This window comes from Dermacentor variabilis, chromosome 3 (genome assembly GCF_050947875.1).
Source record: "Dermacentor variabilis isolate Ectoservices chromosome 3, ASM5094787v1, whole genome shotgun sequence".
Classification (NCBI taxonomy): Eukaryota; Metazoa; Arthropoda; class Arachnida; order Ixodida; family Ixodidae; genus Dermacentor; species Dermacentor variabilis.
Window position 1 is genome coordinate 69,129,061 of NC_134570.1, and position 17,434 is coordinate 69,146,494.

A 17,434-nucleotide genomic window follows, 5' to 3' on the forward strand; every position below is an offset into this window, starting at 1 on the left:
GAGTGCGTGTGCCTGCGTAATTTTTTGGCTAAATGTTATTTTCCTCTAACACTCGTCACGCAGTAATTAAGATTTAGTTCTATGTTCGTCATTTAGTTCGTCATGCAGTAATTAAGATTAGTTCAGAGCCGCGCACGCGGCTCTGAACTAGTAGAGGGTAGAAAGGTAGGTAGGCTCCTGTCTCGCCTCGTTTTATTAAAAAAAGCAACTGATGGGAATAAAATGTACCTAAGTTGGTCGAGCCGTACCTCTGCCGTAAGATGACAGGTGCCAGGAGCTAACTATCAGGCCACAACTGCACGAGTACATCTCACGTTCCAAAGCTCAGAATAATTGCTCAGATTGGCATATATGTGTTCTGAACACTGTCACAGAGATTTTAATACTTTAGTTTTCTTTTTCTTTCCTAAGGGGTTCTCCAGCTAATTTCTTTATGTTTATTATTATTTTTTTTATTTTCCCTTACGACTTTTCCTCGTCAGCCATTACTGAGCTTTCTTATGAGATGTCTTTTTCTATAGTGTGGTCTAATTCTTGGTCGATTTGTAGTAGAACGTACGTACCAGTCTACGTTTGAATTATATGAATGACCCGCGGTGCGACGTGATTTTTTCATCAGTAATTAGCGTTATGTTAATACTCCCCGTCGCAGACACTCATAAGGAGCTGGAAATAAGCAACGTCCTTAATCGCAACACCGAGAACGAGGAATATGGGATTTATTTACAATATCTACATGAAGGGTAAAGAACGTTACAGTTCAACAGTCTAGCATGACTGAAAGAGAATGCACACCCAGCAGCCGCGCAACGGCTGCTTTAAACACTCTGTCCTCCCTAGATCCCTAAGTGAGGGAAAGCGGCCGTTCAACCTTCGACCAATGGGAGCGTCCAAAGTCATCGTAGCCGACCCGCCTCTGAGGGGGAGGGTTTAGCCACTCACTTCCGCACAGGTTTCACTGAACACACCGAGGTGAGAGAGTTTTATCAGACAGGGGTCTTGGCCCGAGCAGGCGCCTCTTGATCCCAGAGTTGACCCTGCAGACAGCGGCCGCCTCGTCTGTCCATTGACTGTGACGGTTTCTGGGGCCCGTGAGACCGCACCGCAAAACATCTTCTTCTAGGAGTTCCCCGCTCCAAGCAAACCGTGACAGCCGCCTACTTGGCCCGCCGACCGCGTCTAGACATGCTGGCGCCGACGGGCTGTTGACGAGGCGCATTGTCGTCCTTACAAAGCAAGTCGCCGCAGCGGGCTTGGAGGGTTCGGAGGTAGCTTCTCCGTAGATCGCCAGCCCCCGCAGGCTGATCGTAACAGGCTACACCACCATGATTTCCAGATAACCTGTGGCAGTGTTTCGAAACATACTATGGGAAACAAAAAAATGTTTTTGTCAGCCGATGATAGCCACGTTTCGAACAGACAAATGAAGTCAAATATTTGACCGACTGAAAAAAAAAATGCTCCGATCTCATAATAATGCTTTTTAAGGGTTCTAGCACAGCAATGGATTCCTGAGAGACACGGAACTTAAAAGAAAGGTGCAAAATTTTTCGAAGAGAAAAATGAAGCCATGACAGCATTTTTTCTTGGTTGCCGCAAGGAAAAGCCACGTCAACAATCTGAAAAACCCGAGATCTGCTTCCGTAGATATGCGGAAGGCCTGGCTTTTCATTGGTTTTACTCGCCTCGATCTCACAATTGGCAGTCCACAGGAGTTGCCATTTCTTCTCTTTTTTTGAGCGACGATGCACTGGCGAAAAATCTCTTGTTTTCAGAGGTCAAATGGTCATTTGCAAGGACAGCATTATTTCGAGGTCCAGCGAATCCGAGGTCCGTCGTGTAAAGAAAGCCTTGCCGCACGCGACTTGCTGAGGAACGTTTGTTTCTCTTCGCGCCGAACAGAGCCGGGCAATTATATTCCCATGGTCGCCAGCCTCGGTAGGTACAGGTATGAACAGTGTCACTGTCAGAACCGTTGACAACGCACCCTACCCTTGTAGCTATCGCATTACAATTATCTCCTTGCGTATATAGGGAATCCCCTTCAGTTCAGCATTGTTCAGTCGTGAGTACTGGTCTAGCTCAGCTACACGCTTTGCGAGGACCTCATTTTGCTTTGTTAGGGCTTTGTTAGCCGTGACTAGAGTGGCATTTTCCGTCCTGAGCGCTTCCGCTAGAGTATTTGGCGCGTTAAAGCCCGAGACCAAGCTCTGAACCTTGGACTTCAGCGCTTTAAAATTATGACCGAATGCTTCCAACTTCGCTTGGTATCTATCTGCAAGCTTGCCTGCGAGTTCATACAACATTTTTGTCGGTCCAGGCTTCGAGCTCTGCGACTCGTTTAGTCTCCGCCGTCGTAGGCATTGTTACGGGTTGGTAAAAACAGTGTACATTTCGTTACTAGCAGCATCGGTTATGGCAAAACCAACCACACTCAAGGTAAGGAAAACGGTCACCAACGTGTAAATCCAGGAACGACGCTTAGACACTTGTCCAAGCTGCCGCAACCCCTGCTGCTACAATCTTGAAAGAGTTGCACCCCCATTTGGGGTGTATATTTGTCTCACAAAAATAATCGCCATCTGCCCTGCTTGCGTTTCCTTTCTTGAAGATGCTGCGCTCGCTACTTTCCCGTCGAGAATGCAGCGTCACGCTGATAACGCGCGCGCCGTGCATGACTGGGAAGTACCGGGCTCGCAGCGTTAAAGAACGGAAATGCGGGCAAGACGGAGGGCGATCATTGTTGCGGACAAGATACGCCCCAAAGGGTGTTAACTTTTTTGAGAGTGTAAGTGAATCGCTGCCAGTGACGCCTTTAAAGTGATCATCTAGCTAGGAATCCGCGTAGCTGATCGGCGCTGGTAGCCAGGCGATTGCGCCAGGTGATTACGCCGGCACGTGAAGTTCGCTGAGGCAGCGGTGACGAGTGTGGGTCCAAAGGCAAAGCAGTAGCACCTTGAGGTAAGGCGTTTCTTGGCAGTCCGCGGTCCCTTTTCTAGGGTCTGTAAAGCCAAGAACTACGCTTAGACACCTGCCCGAGCTGCAGCAACCATTGCTGCTAAGTGGTTGCGACGACCAAGTGCGTGTCGCAGTTTAGCTTTCTGTTCAGGAACGCCGGCAAGACGAGGAGGAGTGCCCTATAGCGTGCTAGGAAAATCAGATTACTCGTGTGCTCAAGAATCGCGCTGCAATTGCAATCTCACAATGCGAACGCCAAATTTCGGCTGTCAAGGTCCGTTGTTGTGCGAGTATACCTTATAGTAACGAAAAAACCCACTACATACTGTGGGTAAAATTCACTGTTCCCCACGCGTACCCTGGCTAATGCAACACGTTTCGGTAAATGCCACGATAGCTCATAGTGTTCCAAAACGCCTACGCGTAGCGACTTTCCAGCACAATTCAGAGATAATTTGGCCAATATTTTTTCTCTCAATTTAGGGACACGCTTAAAGGGACACTAAAGGTTACTATTAAGTCAACGTGGACTGTTGAAATACTATCACAGAAAAGCGTGCCAAGGAGAGACTTATTTTAAGAGAAAATGCGTTCTGAAGCGTCCACGTACCTCTAGCGCAGTTCAAATCGCCCGCCCTCCGATCGAGGAGTACTGACATCATGGTCTCATAGTGACGTTGCGCCATCGGTGAGTAGAACGGCGTCCGCAGACGGCGCTGCGGCTTTTCTGCGCAAAACGCGAACGCGCGGCCAGAAACAGAGCCAAGACAGAGCCGACAGCAGAGCGAAAGCGGGAGTATGGTGGCTAGCGGAAGGAGAAACGAATTACGTCCCACATTACGTCCCACGGCACACGGAGAGTCCGTTTTCGTTAAACTATAGGCTGCGGCGAGCTCGCAGCGTGGTCGGCGTGGTCTATGAGAAGCGACGAGCCTTTTTGCACTCGCAACAGGGCATAAAAATGTGCGAATCGACGCAAAACTCGGCCTAGAAACGTGCTTCGCCACAGCCAGGGCTCAATACGACCCAAGCTGGCACGACCCAGATGTCGTTTCCCGCACCGCCACCAGGCGCCGCTACTATACCTCAAACTCCAGCGCAAGACGCCTATAAGCTGGTACTTCATTCTATGACGCTAACTTCGACGCTCGTTGCAATGGACCCTGACACCGACAGATTGGCTCGCGATGGTGGGCTCAACTTCAGCGATTTGAGCACCGACGAGCTCGACCTGCTGCTGAGGGCTCGTACTGCCGGCGCCGTTGCGTACTACGACGGCGGCCTCAACACCGGCTCTCCGGAGCGGGAAAGCAACGAGGGCTTCCCACGACATCACATGGACGTGGCATTCTCGCTGCTTGTTCCAAATGGAAGTTTCGCGAGCCAGCAGAACCCTCACAGCACGACGCGATAACGAAACTACTGAAACTCCAAAGCGTGCGCGGCGCAGAGTCGAGCGCGCAGAGTCGAGCGAAAACGAAACCTTTCGAACACCCATATTACTGAGGGGTAACGTCAAAATGTTATTTTTTCTTAGAATCGAATAGACGTAGACAAGTAGCATTTTTTTCCGTCTTATAATCGAATGAAATGATATTTTTAATACTAGTAGTTGAGTATTAGTAACACAAATTATGAGGAGTCCTTTCGTCATCGGGCTAGTACCGGAATGTCGCTTGGGGGTCTCAAATCGTGTCATGCATTTACCTCAATTTCTCGGTTACTAAAGCTCTGTTCGCGATTATATTGACGCCTTAGACGTTCTAGAACATTGTTCTACCACTTTAACTTGAGTTTCTGGTAACCTTTAGTGTCCCTTTAAATAAATTATGGCGTCAATGGTACTGGCGGCGTTCATCAAAAGCACCTCGCTCTCGACGCTCGTTTAAAATGAGGATCGCACGCGCACTTCTTATTTTGCTAGTCTTCGACTCGTTTTACATACCGACAGGTGACGTCATAGCAACATAAAAAAAGAAGCAGCCATCACAGACTCTAAGATGCAACCAGCTGAATATACCTGTAGGCGATTTCGTTACAGTGGAATTTCTTTAACTTGTGTCCCCGCCCTTATACGCGCCAATGGTATTTGCCACACCTGACGGTGCAGCCGAAATAGAGATTAAGCCGGCGTCGTTCGGATCAACCTCAAATCGAGCTGTATAACTATAGATATTATCAACTGGGTTTTAGCCGCCGTTCTCTCCATCCGGAGGAATGCTCCGTAACGGGTAATATACTGGCCTGCTCGGGCCAGCAGGAACAGGTAGAATTCGGCCCTGACCCTACACATCCGCGAGTAGCGCCAACCTGGGAGAAACTCCTACCGACGGTATTTCGCATAGGCACCTACGTATGAGCCTCAGCGATTACCACGATGTGTACCGTCTACCAGGTTGTACCGATCGAATGTACGCATGCATATTGGTAACGGGCCTGGTCCTCAGTTAAAATCTCAGATGGACATAAAAATAATTACTTCCAACGCATTATGGACGCCTGTCAATCCAATGCACGCAACGCAATGCCCGTGAGTCGATGCTGTGTCCAATTACAGGAGGGAATGAAGGAGCCTTGCGAACCCTGCGAGAAGCGCCAACAGTCAACCTAAAAAAACGCTACCCATGCAAGTGGAAGGGCTCGAGCCAGGTCTAGGCGAAAATTGTCTCGACCACAACAGCGCTGATCGGAATTCGAGGCAAGCCCCATACGGGAGCGGCTCGCGCTCGCGCAAACACACGTCGAGGGCCAGTGTGTGTGTGTGTGTGCGTGTGTGTGTGCGTGTGTGCGTGCGCGCGTGTGTGTAATGTGTTTACATTATTACTTCTTATAGATTCTTATTTTCGGTTGTGCGCTTTTATGCAAAGGGACAACATTGAAGGTGGACGGCCAATCGAAAGCAATCACCAACGAAGCCTCGCACCAACGTGGACTAAGCTTCTCGCGTATACTACTTTCGTTAGACCGGTTTTGGAGTACGCTAACACAGTTTGGTTTCCCCACTCAGTAACTAACATAACGAAACTGGAAAAAGTACAGCGAAAAGCGCTGCGGTTTATTCACAACAAGTATAAGCGCACAGATTCACCCACTAACCTTGCGGCTATATCGGGTTTAGCGACGCTCTCATCAAGGGCGAAGCAAGCACGGCTCAAATTTTTATTTAACTTGATTCACAACTATTATAATATCGACCTAACAAAATACATATTTTTTTCGCAGTCACGATCATCGAGACATAAACATGCACACGCTTTAACAGAATATTCATGCCATAATGACACATTCATGTACTCCTATTTCCCCCTCGTGATAAGGGAATGGAATCGCCTCGATCCGTCGGTGATTTCTGCAGACTCATTATTCAGTTCACATCACGGTTAGAATCCACATCTAGTAATCAGTAACGCAGTCTTATTCACATAATATGCTTTGCAACTCTTGTAAGCCATGCTGATTATCGTGAAGGTGTTGACTGTTATTTTTGTTCCCGTTTGTTATCCTTTTCATAATGTATTCTCTTTATTGCTGCGCATGTCTCCTAGAAATGTGATATTTATATTTGTTTTTTTATGTATTCTTACCTTGTTCCTTTACGTTCCTTGTTTGGTTTATCGACACGCAATTTGTACGTGCACGTTTATTACCATGTCTTTCATTTCTGTATGTCCACCTGCTATGGTCCCTGATGGGACTGGCAGTATTGAAAATAAATAAATAAATAAATAAATAAATATATAACTTGCCCCAATTGCAGCCCTACATGCAATAAATTTGAATACGACCAGTTCAAATCGTGCGTCTAGCGAAGCGTGGATTCGGACGTGAAAAGGGGGACTATTCCTGTCGCCGAAACCTCATGTGGCGATCTCACAGTGCTGGTCACCAGTGACGTGTGTACACACACACACACACACACACACACACACACACACACACACACACACACACACACACACACACACACACACACACACACGACCGTGTTCACGAAAGCAGAGCGTCGCACTTGGCGCTCCTTCCAAACTGGTCGCACCGCTAAGAATTAATTGTTCCAATTATTTGTGCCGAGAGTAATTAGGGCGTTGTACCGTGATTATGAGTCCACAACTATATACGTAAAGAACACGAACACAAAAACTGGGACGCAACTTTGTTTCTATACTCGTGCAACATTGTTTGTAAAGTGCAATTGAGTTGAGCCATGAAATTGGGAGTTCTGTGCAGCAATTTTTACCAGCCGCTCTGCTCTTCTTTGAAGTAACCCTTCCGAGTAGCCACTCAGTGCTCGTGCTTTTCTTTTTTTCTTGCGTCAAAGCAAGCGCAACGGCTTGTATTATTTGCGTCTGGGTTTTTACCATGGCGTTGACAAAAAAAAAAAAAAGAAATGTGAGGGGGAACGCTTTCGGCTGCTGACACCTTATGGAGAGTTTATGACGTTATTTCGGATACAAAGTCTGTCAAAACCCAGCTCTCTACTCTTATTTCAGACTACGTGATGCAGAAGCGTAGTCAATCGCGCCGCGGTAAGCAAGCTTCGGTAAAGTGGAAACATTACATTTCTATTTTCGTTTTTTTTTTCTCAGTCATAACTGTAATTGATGCAAACGCTGAATGCACGGCAGAAAATATACGCAGAACACCAACTCATTGTTTCTGTTTGGTGCACTGCTAAAGAAAAGGTGCAATGCATACGGAGATCACTTCACAGAACTATTGGAGAGGTTAATTGCAAGAACGCAACCTTGGCAACAGATTCACGTGCCTGAGTACTGCATCGCAAAAGTTCCGACAAGACTTGTTCAGTACACAGCCCCTTTATTTATATCTCGAAAATCCGCAATATTAGACAGTTTTAGTTACACGTACGTAGATGCTTTGCGTACGTAGAGCTTCTACGTGTGAGCAGTGCGCATGCGTAGAACGTAGCGGGCGCGCGCGCGCGTCTCACGGACGTACGTGAGATTCAATTCTTTGCGTGCGTTTCTTGCGCACGTAGACAGCTTCGCGCGGGAGTTCCGCAAGCGGGCCGCGCGAGCACAGACGGTAGGGTGGCCACCCTACAGACGGCTCGCATCGAGACACGGCGACAGGATTGAATTGGCTACCGCCGTGTTGGCATTTCCCGATAGATGGAGCTACGGGGTCCCTCTTGGCGTGCGTCGCGTACGTGTAGCTGAAAGCGTTTCAGATGGCGTGCACGTAAGGTACGTAGGCTTTTCACGTTTGCGTACGTGAAGCCTCTACGTACGTGTAACTAAAGCTGTCTAATACGTGTGCTCCATAGATATTTTCTTTTTAAACATAGAAACGTCGATTCTTTGTGCATTTTTTTCTTAAGCTTTAGCGCATATCATTGCTCACCACGGCGGCACATGGCCAACGGCACTGGGCTTTGCAAAATATGCAATCCGTTGTCGACGTCATAACTTCCGTCTTCGAAGATGTTTCTGACAAACGCTTCAGTACAGCGACAGAGTACCAGCAACTGGGAGCAGACAAAAATTATTAAAAAAAAAGCACACTTTATTTGGCACATACGGTTGAAACAAAAATGAACGAAGAATTGGCCGGGTCACCAATGCGAGGAAGAAAGAAGAAAAGTGTAGTAAAAGGCACGAAGGTCATGCAATTGCACGCTGATAGCGGAACGGAACGTCTTTAACACTGGACGCGGTTGACTGTTGCGCCTCGGTGTCACGGCGTCCCTTCAGGTAGCATTCTTTCTTTTTTTTTGTCACGGTTTCGGCATGCCTTCGGCGCCAGGCGCTGGACACGTGCTCAGTAGTAACGTGCGTAGCCGCCCCGCCTTCGGGGTCTCCCGCCAACCGGGTTTCTCGCCACTGACCAGGTGTTTCGGCTCAGCCTGCGTTGCGTTCGAAAGAGGAAAAAAAAAAAGTTGACAGTCGCTTTAGCATACGCTAAAGTCGATGTAGGCGAAAGCCTGCGCGCCCGCGAGACATTCATGAAATCGCTTGACATTCGCATTTGAATGCGTCTTACCGTCCTGTTCGAATTTTCTCAACAAAGGCTCGTGGGTTCGACTGCCTTAACTGTAACGGCGCTACTATCTCCTCCAGAGGAGGTGAAGAAGGAGACGGCTCACCTGTTGGTAGTGCGAGAAAGGAAAAAAACACGCTGGCGCGATCGAGCTGAGCGGCCCACGGCTATAGCTGCCGCTCCCGAGGTCCCGCTGCACCTTGGCTGGCCGGTCTAAATAAAGCGCGGCGACGTCGGCTACCTCTTCGCGCCGCCTCCCACAAACTCTGGCTTAATTAACTGTTGCTTAATTATCTTCTCCTTAATTAACATCAGAGGTCGTGCGTTGGACTCCCTTCAATTTTGGTGCCATAACACTGGAAGGTCAATTTTTCGATAACGCCGGACATCGGAATTTTCGACCCATAAGCCGCTAATGGCTTTCGCCTGAATAAACAAGCCTGCATGCACGACATTCGTCAAAAGAAACGTAGCCCCCTCAGCTTCTAGCTGAGTCCCGATTACGTCGTGTCTTTCCTTACACGTGAAAATTCCTGGAGCTCTATGTATACCTGAGAGGTGAAGCCAGGCGTTTCACGGAACACCGTCTAGTCAGACAAACACATGGTTGAAAAAGTGGGTCACTGACGAAGCCTGAGCAATGCCTTCTTGGCATTTAAGGTTCCACAAGGAACCCTTGTTCACAATGTGGCAGGTGTAACGGGGAACTTGTTATATACGTTTTAGTATGTGTGTAAGCGAATTACCATATAGGTGTTTGTGTAAAACGTTAGGAAGCTCTCGTTTTGACTTGGTTAGAATTGCCCTCTCTCTCTATCAAAGATCTAAAGGTACATGAAGGACGAGAGCTCGCTTCTGTCTCCAGAGCTTTATAGCAGCGTGAACGCATCGAGAGCCCTGTATGTAAATCTGAGGCAAAGTGGCTCAATTTAGCGAGGTTTTAGTGCTAATAATAAGAACCTTGGCTTTTCTTAGTGCCTTTTTTTGTGCTTTCCTTTACGTCATTTTAGTGACCTTTTTATAGCAACGTAAATATCCAGTATATTGCCGAAGTGAAATTAATCGAGAGACTTTGTCCCGACCCCATTTGTCGCTACTTCTATATACAGACGTGTCGAAGTGGTAATTAGTGAGCCATCTGGGTGCGTCAAAGCTGCTTTCGTGAGTGAAGTACAGATTTGAGATCTGATAGCGTTTTAGATCATTGAGGGTATTTGTCCTATTTCACGTCCAGACCAATGACCTACAATCGCAGGTCATTTAAACCTATAGTGTAAGAAATAATGGAATCGTCTAAGAAGAATAAAAAGAGATAAACAAAGGCAAAATTCCAAGTAAATCACCATCATTTAGCGACTTTTCGCTAAATATGGGGAAAGAAGTGTTACCAATACTGATCCTAAGGTAGACTATTATAAGTAACAGTCTAAAATACGGCGGCCAAAACGCACTTCCGGTTCTGCAGCTACCTCCGGCTCCTTCAGCTAGGAAAAGCGAGGCCTTCGGGATCCCTATCTGTCACTCGAAGAGAGCCGTCGCAGAGTCATATGGATTTGAACGACGCCTATTCTGGGCACCGTCAAATTCCGTCACATTGACGAATTCTGCAACGATGGCGTTTTGAACCAATCGGAGAGGCCGCGGCAGCCCTGCGAGCCAATTACAGCTGACGAGATGGCGATTTCGTCAACGTACGTTCGATGTCTACAACAGCACCTCGGAGTCAGCGGCGGTCAGCCGCGCTTTGGCTTCGTTTGTTTTGACAAACCGTGCACAGTTTTCGTCAAAATAGCGAGCAACGTTTGGGCATTATCATCGACGCTGATCGTGAGGCTCCACGGCCACTTCCTCCCGTCCCCCATAACCTTCTGGTCAAATAAGCGATACGCTTGCTTTTAAACAAAGACGCATAGTAGAAGCAAAACGAGAAGATGACTAACGCCGGCTCTTCGCCCTCTTCAGTGTTCTCAACATTGAACAATTATCTTTGCCAACGAACTACTGAAAATACAGCCACGTGTATTATTCCTGCATCCCCCACCCCCACAAAAAAAAAATCAAGTCAGTTATTTATTTATTTTTTTTAGCCCGCACGAAATGTGCTGGCAGCGCAGCCGCATACTCGTTATGCGGCGCTGTGCACATTGCCTTCCGGTTATCGAAAAAATTCGTAGTGGTTCATTGCCGTAACCTGCAAGTGAAATGTCACAAGCGGCAGCCCAGAGCGTGTTATACAATGCGTTTTCTTTCAGTAGTACCGTCGGGTGTCATGTATCGCGTGATAACTTAGCAGTACCGTCTTTAGAAGCGCATTCAGATGCCGAAAGTCTGACAGACCGTAGGTAAGAATTTGGTTTGACCCTTAGAATTTAGTTTGACTCTGAGTTATGCGCCATTACTTATGAACAGAGCATACCCTTAATTATAAGGACGCGCCATGTTACACCCATGTGCGAGTGAAAAAAAAAAGAAAAAGAAATAAATAAAACGGACGTGAGCGAAAGCGGCTTCTCCACACAAAGACCGTTATTGCAGAGAAGCCAATTCTGACACGCGCTTTCGGGCTTCCCTGGATATCGGCCAAGTAACCTGGGCACGTTCAACGCGGTTTATACATAGCCCCCCCCCCCCCCCCCCCCCCCACCATTAGATTTACATCGAGCGTAGCGCCCATCGTCGAGAGGCCGAGCAAGCAAAGCTCACTCGTGAGACCTGTCTGAAGCTTTCGTGGCAAGCAACTCTTATCAACGCTGCAGAAAATGCACGCTGGATAAGGGCACACCTCAGTGCTTGTGTGTTGTCGAATGAATCATTTCTCTACCTCACGTAGAAGTATTTTGCGCGGTTCGAAGAACAGCTCTCGACCACATCATCTCGCCACACTGGCGGCCGCGAGGGTTAGAAGACGAAACTTACGTGGTCGTGTGAGGCTGGTAGTAGCCCGTGAAGACGACGTCCAGCTCCACAGTCTTGTCGTCAACCAGCAGGCAGCAGGCCTCGTCCGCAGTTTCCGTAGCCGCGTAGACGTGAACATCTCCGACCTTCTTCGCGGCTCCCTCCGCCGTCGGTGTAGTCCAAGCGCGCAGCTTCGAAGCCAGCAGAGCCCACGGGGCGCCGACGGCTCGGCTGTAGCTGTACTGAGTTCCTTCCACCGAGCCCAGGGGCATGATGGTGATCCTCGACGGATGTGTGCCTTGAAAAGTGACGTGTTAAGCGATGCCGCCTTTAAATCGCATTCATAATGTCACCGCGTGGGAAAGAAGGGCTGCGTGAGTAGGTGGATATGAACCCCAGAGAAGTGCTGCCGCACTCTTACGAAGGTTTGATCAAGCATAAGAAGCCAACAGATAATGAAGCCAAGGAAATCACCGGGGAAGTGATTCGTAGTTTTTAATTGATAAACTAAAGGGAAACGAAAGCGGAGAAAAAAAAACAGCTTGCCGACGGTGGGAGTCGAGCCCACCACCATCGGAGTACACGTGCGATGAACTACCAATTGTGCTACGGTGGTGGCTGTTCCAGCGTTCATAATATTGGGTATTCATGTCTGTGTAACCACTGGTAGTGTTCGCCATAGCGACTCAGGACATCGCGGCGGATGTGGAACATCCTTTTTACCGATGGCGCCGCGTAGTACGTGAACTTTATGAGAGGACAGCTGACTGAGCAACCCTGGTATATTACCTGAAGGCATCAAACCTCGTTACGAAATGAATGAGATAGTTTCTACATTTCAATTTAGAACTATGAATAGCCTCCCATATAGATTTATTAGCTTGATCATCTGTTGGCTTCTTATGCTCGATTAACAAAAATCGGGCCCCTCGGTTCCTCTTCTCTTTTTTCGAAGGTTTAGAAACTTCACGACACTTCCTACACGTAAAATATGACACCTGGCAAATGTGGGAATTGGGAACCACTAATATGACATTTTAATTTGACGCAAAGGTTACTCTCAAACTGTTGGACCTGACGTCATGATACAGAGCAATATTTCCTGGCGTCGTGTAGCAATGAGTCTAGGTATTACATTGTCCATAAAGAATATGCATGACCCCGCTCACGTGTGGCAGCTGCAGCGATCTCAGGAAGAGAGCGAGTATCACGAGTGACGACGTCATGACGCACGCATCCACGTAATGTGAGTAGGGCTCGCCTCCTGGACGCACGCTCGCGTCGCGCGACCGAAAAACGACGCCAAAAGCTTGAAATTCGAACAACGAAGACGTTTCGGAAGTTTGAAAACTCCTAAACACTACGCCATGCTTCCAGCGGCGAACACGAACCAGCGTGTCCGCGCGCGTAGGCGTCTATGCGCGCGTTCGTGCCATAGCGCGAAATCTTCTGCTTTTTCTCAACAAAACAGCTGCGCGTGGGAGAGTGAACGAAATTTTGCACAGGAAGGCACCGGCGCGGCGGCAGTTCCTGCAAGCTCAGACATGAAGACCGCCGACGGTTTCCTCCTAGTGTGTTCCCGGGAGGCTACAAAAGCGAGGAGCCTTCGCCTTTCGTTGTCGAGACAACTCTTGGAGTTGACCATTCCTATATATGTAGCGATGGTAATAAACCCTTCCTACCAGGTCAAGCTCCACGCCGCTAGTACCGTAAAACCAGGAGACATCGTTGTCCGGGTTGACCGGGCTCCGGGAGCAGTGGAGGACAACACGCAGGCGCGGGGCGGACCAGAGAAGCGCCTCTTCGATCAACCTTTGCACGCTGACGAAGATGCACATGGCGTCCTTATAATTGCGGGTATACACCTGCCCCAACTACAAACAACCAGTGCGACCCACCGCCAAACACCTGATGTGGGAACGACCGGCACACGAAGCGGTACGCAGACAGCACCACCGGCAGGAAACGATACCGAGCTACGAGGGGTGAATCGGACCGTTAGGCGGCCTAGAAAACCGTCGCGCAGCCCACGGGGTCTCTCGAGTCTTTTGCCAGGATATGTGGGCTTTTACATTGGTTGTATACACATCCTGCTCGCATCGCGCCATCCACTCTCCACAGACTTTCTCCGTTTTTCCTATATTCGCGATTTTCGTATTACGCTAAAGCGCGATTTCACAAAACAATAACGTACATTCCACAAATCAATTCCACAAAGAAGATAAAGACAACGCGTTCCACGCGCTCTCGAGAGGAGCACTTCGTTTTCCTTTCTGAAGGCGCGGGAAAGCGAATTGTCTGTCAGCTCGTATTCGACAGGGCCAACGCTGTCCATGGCATTGAGGGCACGCATGTAACAGTGCCGAGACCGGGACGCGTTCATAGAAACAAGCAACATAGTAAATTATATACAGCGCTCTGACACTCGCCCACATTAGTGTGCTCGTTCTGTAATACAGCCTCGTTTGAATGTGTGCTAGTGTCAGCCATGCCGTACTGAATAAGCCAGTTTGCGAGATCAGCGCAGCTATAACCAGCGTTCCGTTTGTTGTGCGCTTGGGAGAGAAACCGCCGAGTTGCTAACCACTTTTTTTTTTTTAGGCTTGCAGCGCAGCTCAGAACGAGCAAAAAAGGAAAGTGGAAGGGGTAATGAAAAGGAACGGAGAACGGGGTGAGCGCGAACAGGGTTCTTTTTCATTACCCCTTCCACTTTCCTTTTTTACTCGTTCTGAGCTGCGCTGCAAGCCTAAAGAAGTCATGACATACCAACTCGCCCAAACTGCCACCCTTTTGCTAACCGCTTACCTCTGTCCCGGGATACTTCAGGTGCGCGTCTTGAGCGAGACAGCTATTGTGTATCCGCAAGGAGATATCCAGCGGAACATTATACAAAAAGATATACAAGAAAAAAAAAACACTTTCTTTTTCTACAGCTGTTGTCCGCGTTGGTGCCCTGCGTTCCTTAGCATTCTGAAAAAGGTTCATGTGCTCGCATTGTATGGTTCCCCAACATTCTTTTTTACAATATTATAGTTCGCTCCGCGACTGTTTATCGTATTCCACTGTGCGGAGAAAAAAAAAACAATTGTAGAAATTGGTCAGGCGCACGGAAGTAATCGAGTAATTTCACAGAACCGAAGCGCCATGGTGGTGGTTCAGTGGCTACGACGTTCTATTGCTGAGCACGAGGTCGCACGTTCGACTCCCAGCTGCGGCGGCCGCATTTAGATGGAGGTGAAATGCAAGAAAAACGCTCACGTACTTGGAATAAATGGCCAGATATTTGGTTATCATAGTTCGTGCCTCTTTGTTGACAGGTAGGGTACCAGATGACTGGAAGATGGCCCGAGTTGTGCCTGTCTCTCTCTCTTTTTTTTTTTTTAAATGTGATCGCTTTCAGGTAGTAGACTGCCGACCTATACCTTCAACATCATCTTGCTTCAAGTTAATAGAGCCCGTCATCGCAACTAGTATTAATGAATTTTTAGATCGCAACAACATTTTGACAGATCTCCAACATAGCTTTCGTAAAGGATTTTCCACAGTAACCCGACTACTTTCAATTGTCCACTCTATTCGCAAGAGCACTTGACACTAACGGCCAGGCCTCGATGCGGTCTTTCTGGATTTCAGTAAAGCATTTACAAGGTTCTTCACCACAGCCTAATTCAACAACTAAAGTCCACTGGCCTTCCGACCGTTTTCATTTCTTGGGTGTAAGATTATTTAAATAACAGCAAAAAACACGTTGCGCTTTGTCTGCACCAGTCGGGTTGTCTTCCAGTGTCATCAGGTGTGCCACAAGGGAGCGCTCTGGGGCCACTGCTGTTTCTAGTATATATAAACGACATTATTGCGGAAGTTTGCCCGGGTGTACAAATTCGATCGTTCGCAGATGATTGCGTTTTATTCCGTGAAATTATTAATGCTAACGATAAATGTGACTTGCAAAATTGCCTAATATTGGACAATGGTGCAAGCAGTGGAACATGACTTTGAATACAGAGAAAAGTGTTTTTCTTAGAGTAACTCACAAGAAAAACCCACTAGAGTAAGCTCGACCCCTTACTATTACAACAAGTAACATCCGTAAAGTACTTAGGTGTAACCGTTACGAATAACCTCACTTGGAACACTCACACAGACAACATCTGTTCACTCGCGTTCCGTAAGCTGCGTTATCTCAGGCATAAGCTTCGTAACGCCCCCGCTAACGTTAAGCTATTAAGCTATAATACTTTAATTAGGCCGAAGCTCGAATACGGTTGCATAATTTGGGCCCCGTATACCAAATCTAACATAAAGAAGCTCGAAAACACAAAGAAAGGCAGTCCAATTTATACATTCAAAATTTCTACCTACTGACTCCCCGTCAGAATTGATGCGCGCCCACGGCATTGATCAACTTCAATTAAGTCGAATCCCTCGTTTAGATTTTCTTTCATAACTTCATAACGATAAACTCAGACTGGACCCTTCCCCGTATCTTTCCCCAATGCCAGCAAGAAATACACGATTCTTTCAGAAAGATTTATTATCAACGCTTTTTTGCACGGATCAAGCACAAGCACGTCACCAAAGCGCAATGCACTTGCGCAATGCACGAGAACGATACAGTGAAAGCAGCACACAGGCGCCAGTCGTGAACTAACGATCCGATCTTGGTAAGTTACCGCAAGCAAAACACGAGACTTGAAGAAAGTCTCGTGTTTTGCTTGCGGTAACTTCTCAAAATCATTAATCACTAACTGGCCTACACCCACACTCAACGATATGAAGCTAGTTTGTGGAGCAGCTATGAAATTAAAGAAGCAGTCTCCATATGGGCGAAACTTTGGGATTATTGTAACGAAGTGAAGGCGAGAAAGAGTGCGTGTATAATAGAAGCTGAAGATGTCAGTCCTGCTAAATGTAGAGCGTGCTACTTTAGATGAGGTGTTTGAGATGACATGAAGAGGAAAACGATACAAGAGGTGAAGAAGACAGAAATACAAATCAAGCCCAACTGACAACAAAAGTTTTAAAAATGTCTTTACAAGAGGTGACGGGTGAAAGTATAACAGCAGGGCCTTCGTGGATGGGATTACGCCTCCCCCCTCCTCTTTCCCAAGTTCCTAAAAAACCGTTGACTGCATATGTTGCCCACGTATGTCAAGGAAAGCCTTCGCTGCTCACTGCACAGAGACAGTGACACAGCACGTGCTCAGTATCATCAGGTAGTTCGCATTCGTTGCGCAGGGATGAACCGAGTTGCCAGATCTTTAAAGGAAGCTTTATCTCGGGCGCTCCTATCTAAATACATGTAAAATGGGAATCCGTTTTTCTCAGCAACCACTGCACGAAACTTCACGAGGTTTGTTGCATCTAAAAGAAAGGCTTAAAATCTAGTGAGTGTTGGTTTCAAAATTTTGATTTATGCCGTCAATTTTTACTAAACATTTACAAAAGTTGCAAATTTTCATAAAACGAAACTGTGATGTTGACAACTCCTTAACTCAGCAATGAAAAATATCACAATTTTGTGAATTGCATCTCATAGTACATCTAAAGCGGACAAAGTTTATATGTTACACATGAATCT

At 47.4% G+C, this 17,434-nt stretch overlaps 1 protein-coding gene across 1 annotated transcript in view; it reads right to left on the reverse strand.

The window, feature by feature from the left end:
* Positions 1–8,469: 8,469 nt before the first annotated feature.
* Positions 8,470–17,434, reverse strand: part of LOC142575839 (2',3'-cyclic-nucleotide 3'-phosphodiesterase-like) — a 28,087-nt gene continuing 19,122 nt past the window's right edge. The window contains exons 7-8 of the mRNA XM_075685538.1: positions 11,875–12,151; positions 8,470–8,824 (exon numbers count right to left, since the gene is read on the reverse strand). Coding sequence (XP_075541653.1) covers positions 8,740–8,824; positions 11,875–12,151 — 362 coding nt within the window. The 3' untranslated portion in view covers positions 8,470–8,739. The remainder of the gene's footprint in view (positions 8,825–11,874; positions 12,152–17,434) is intronic.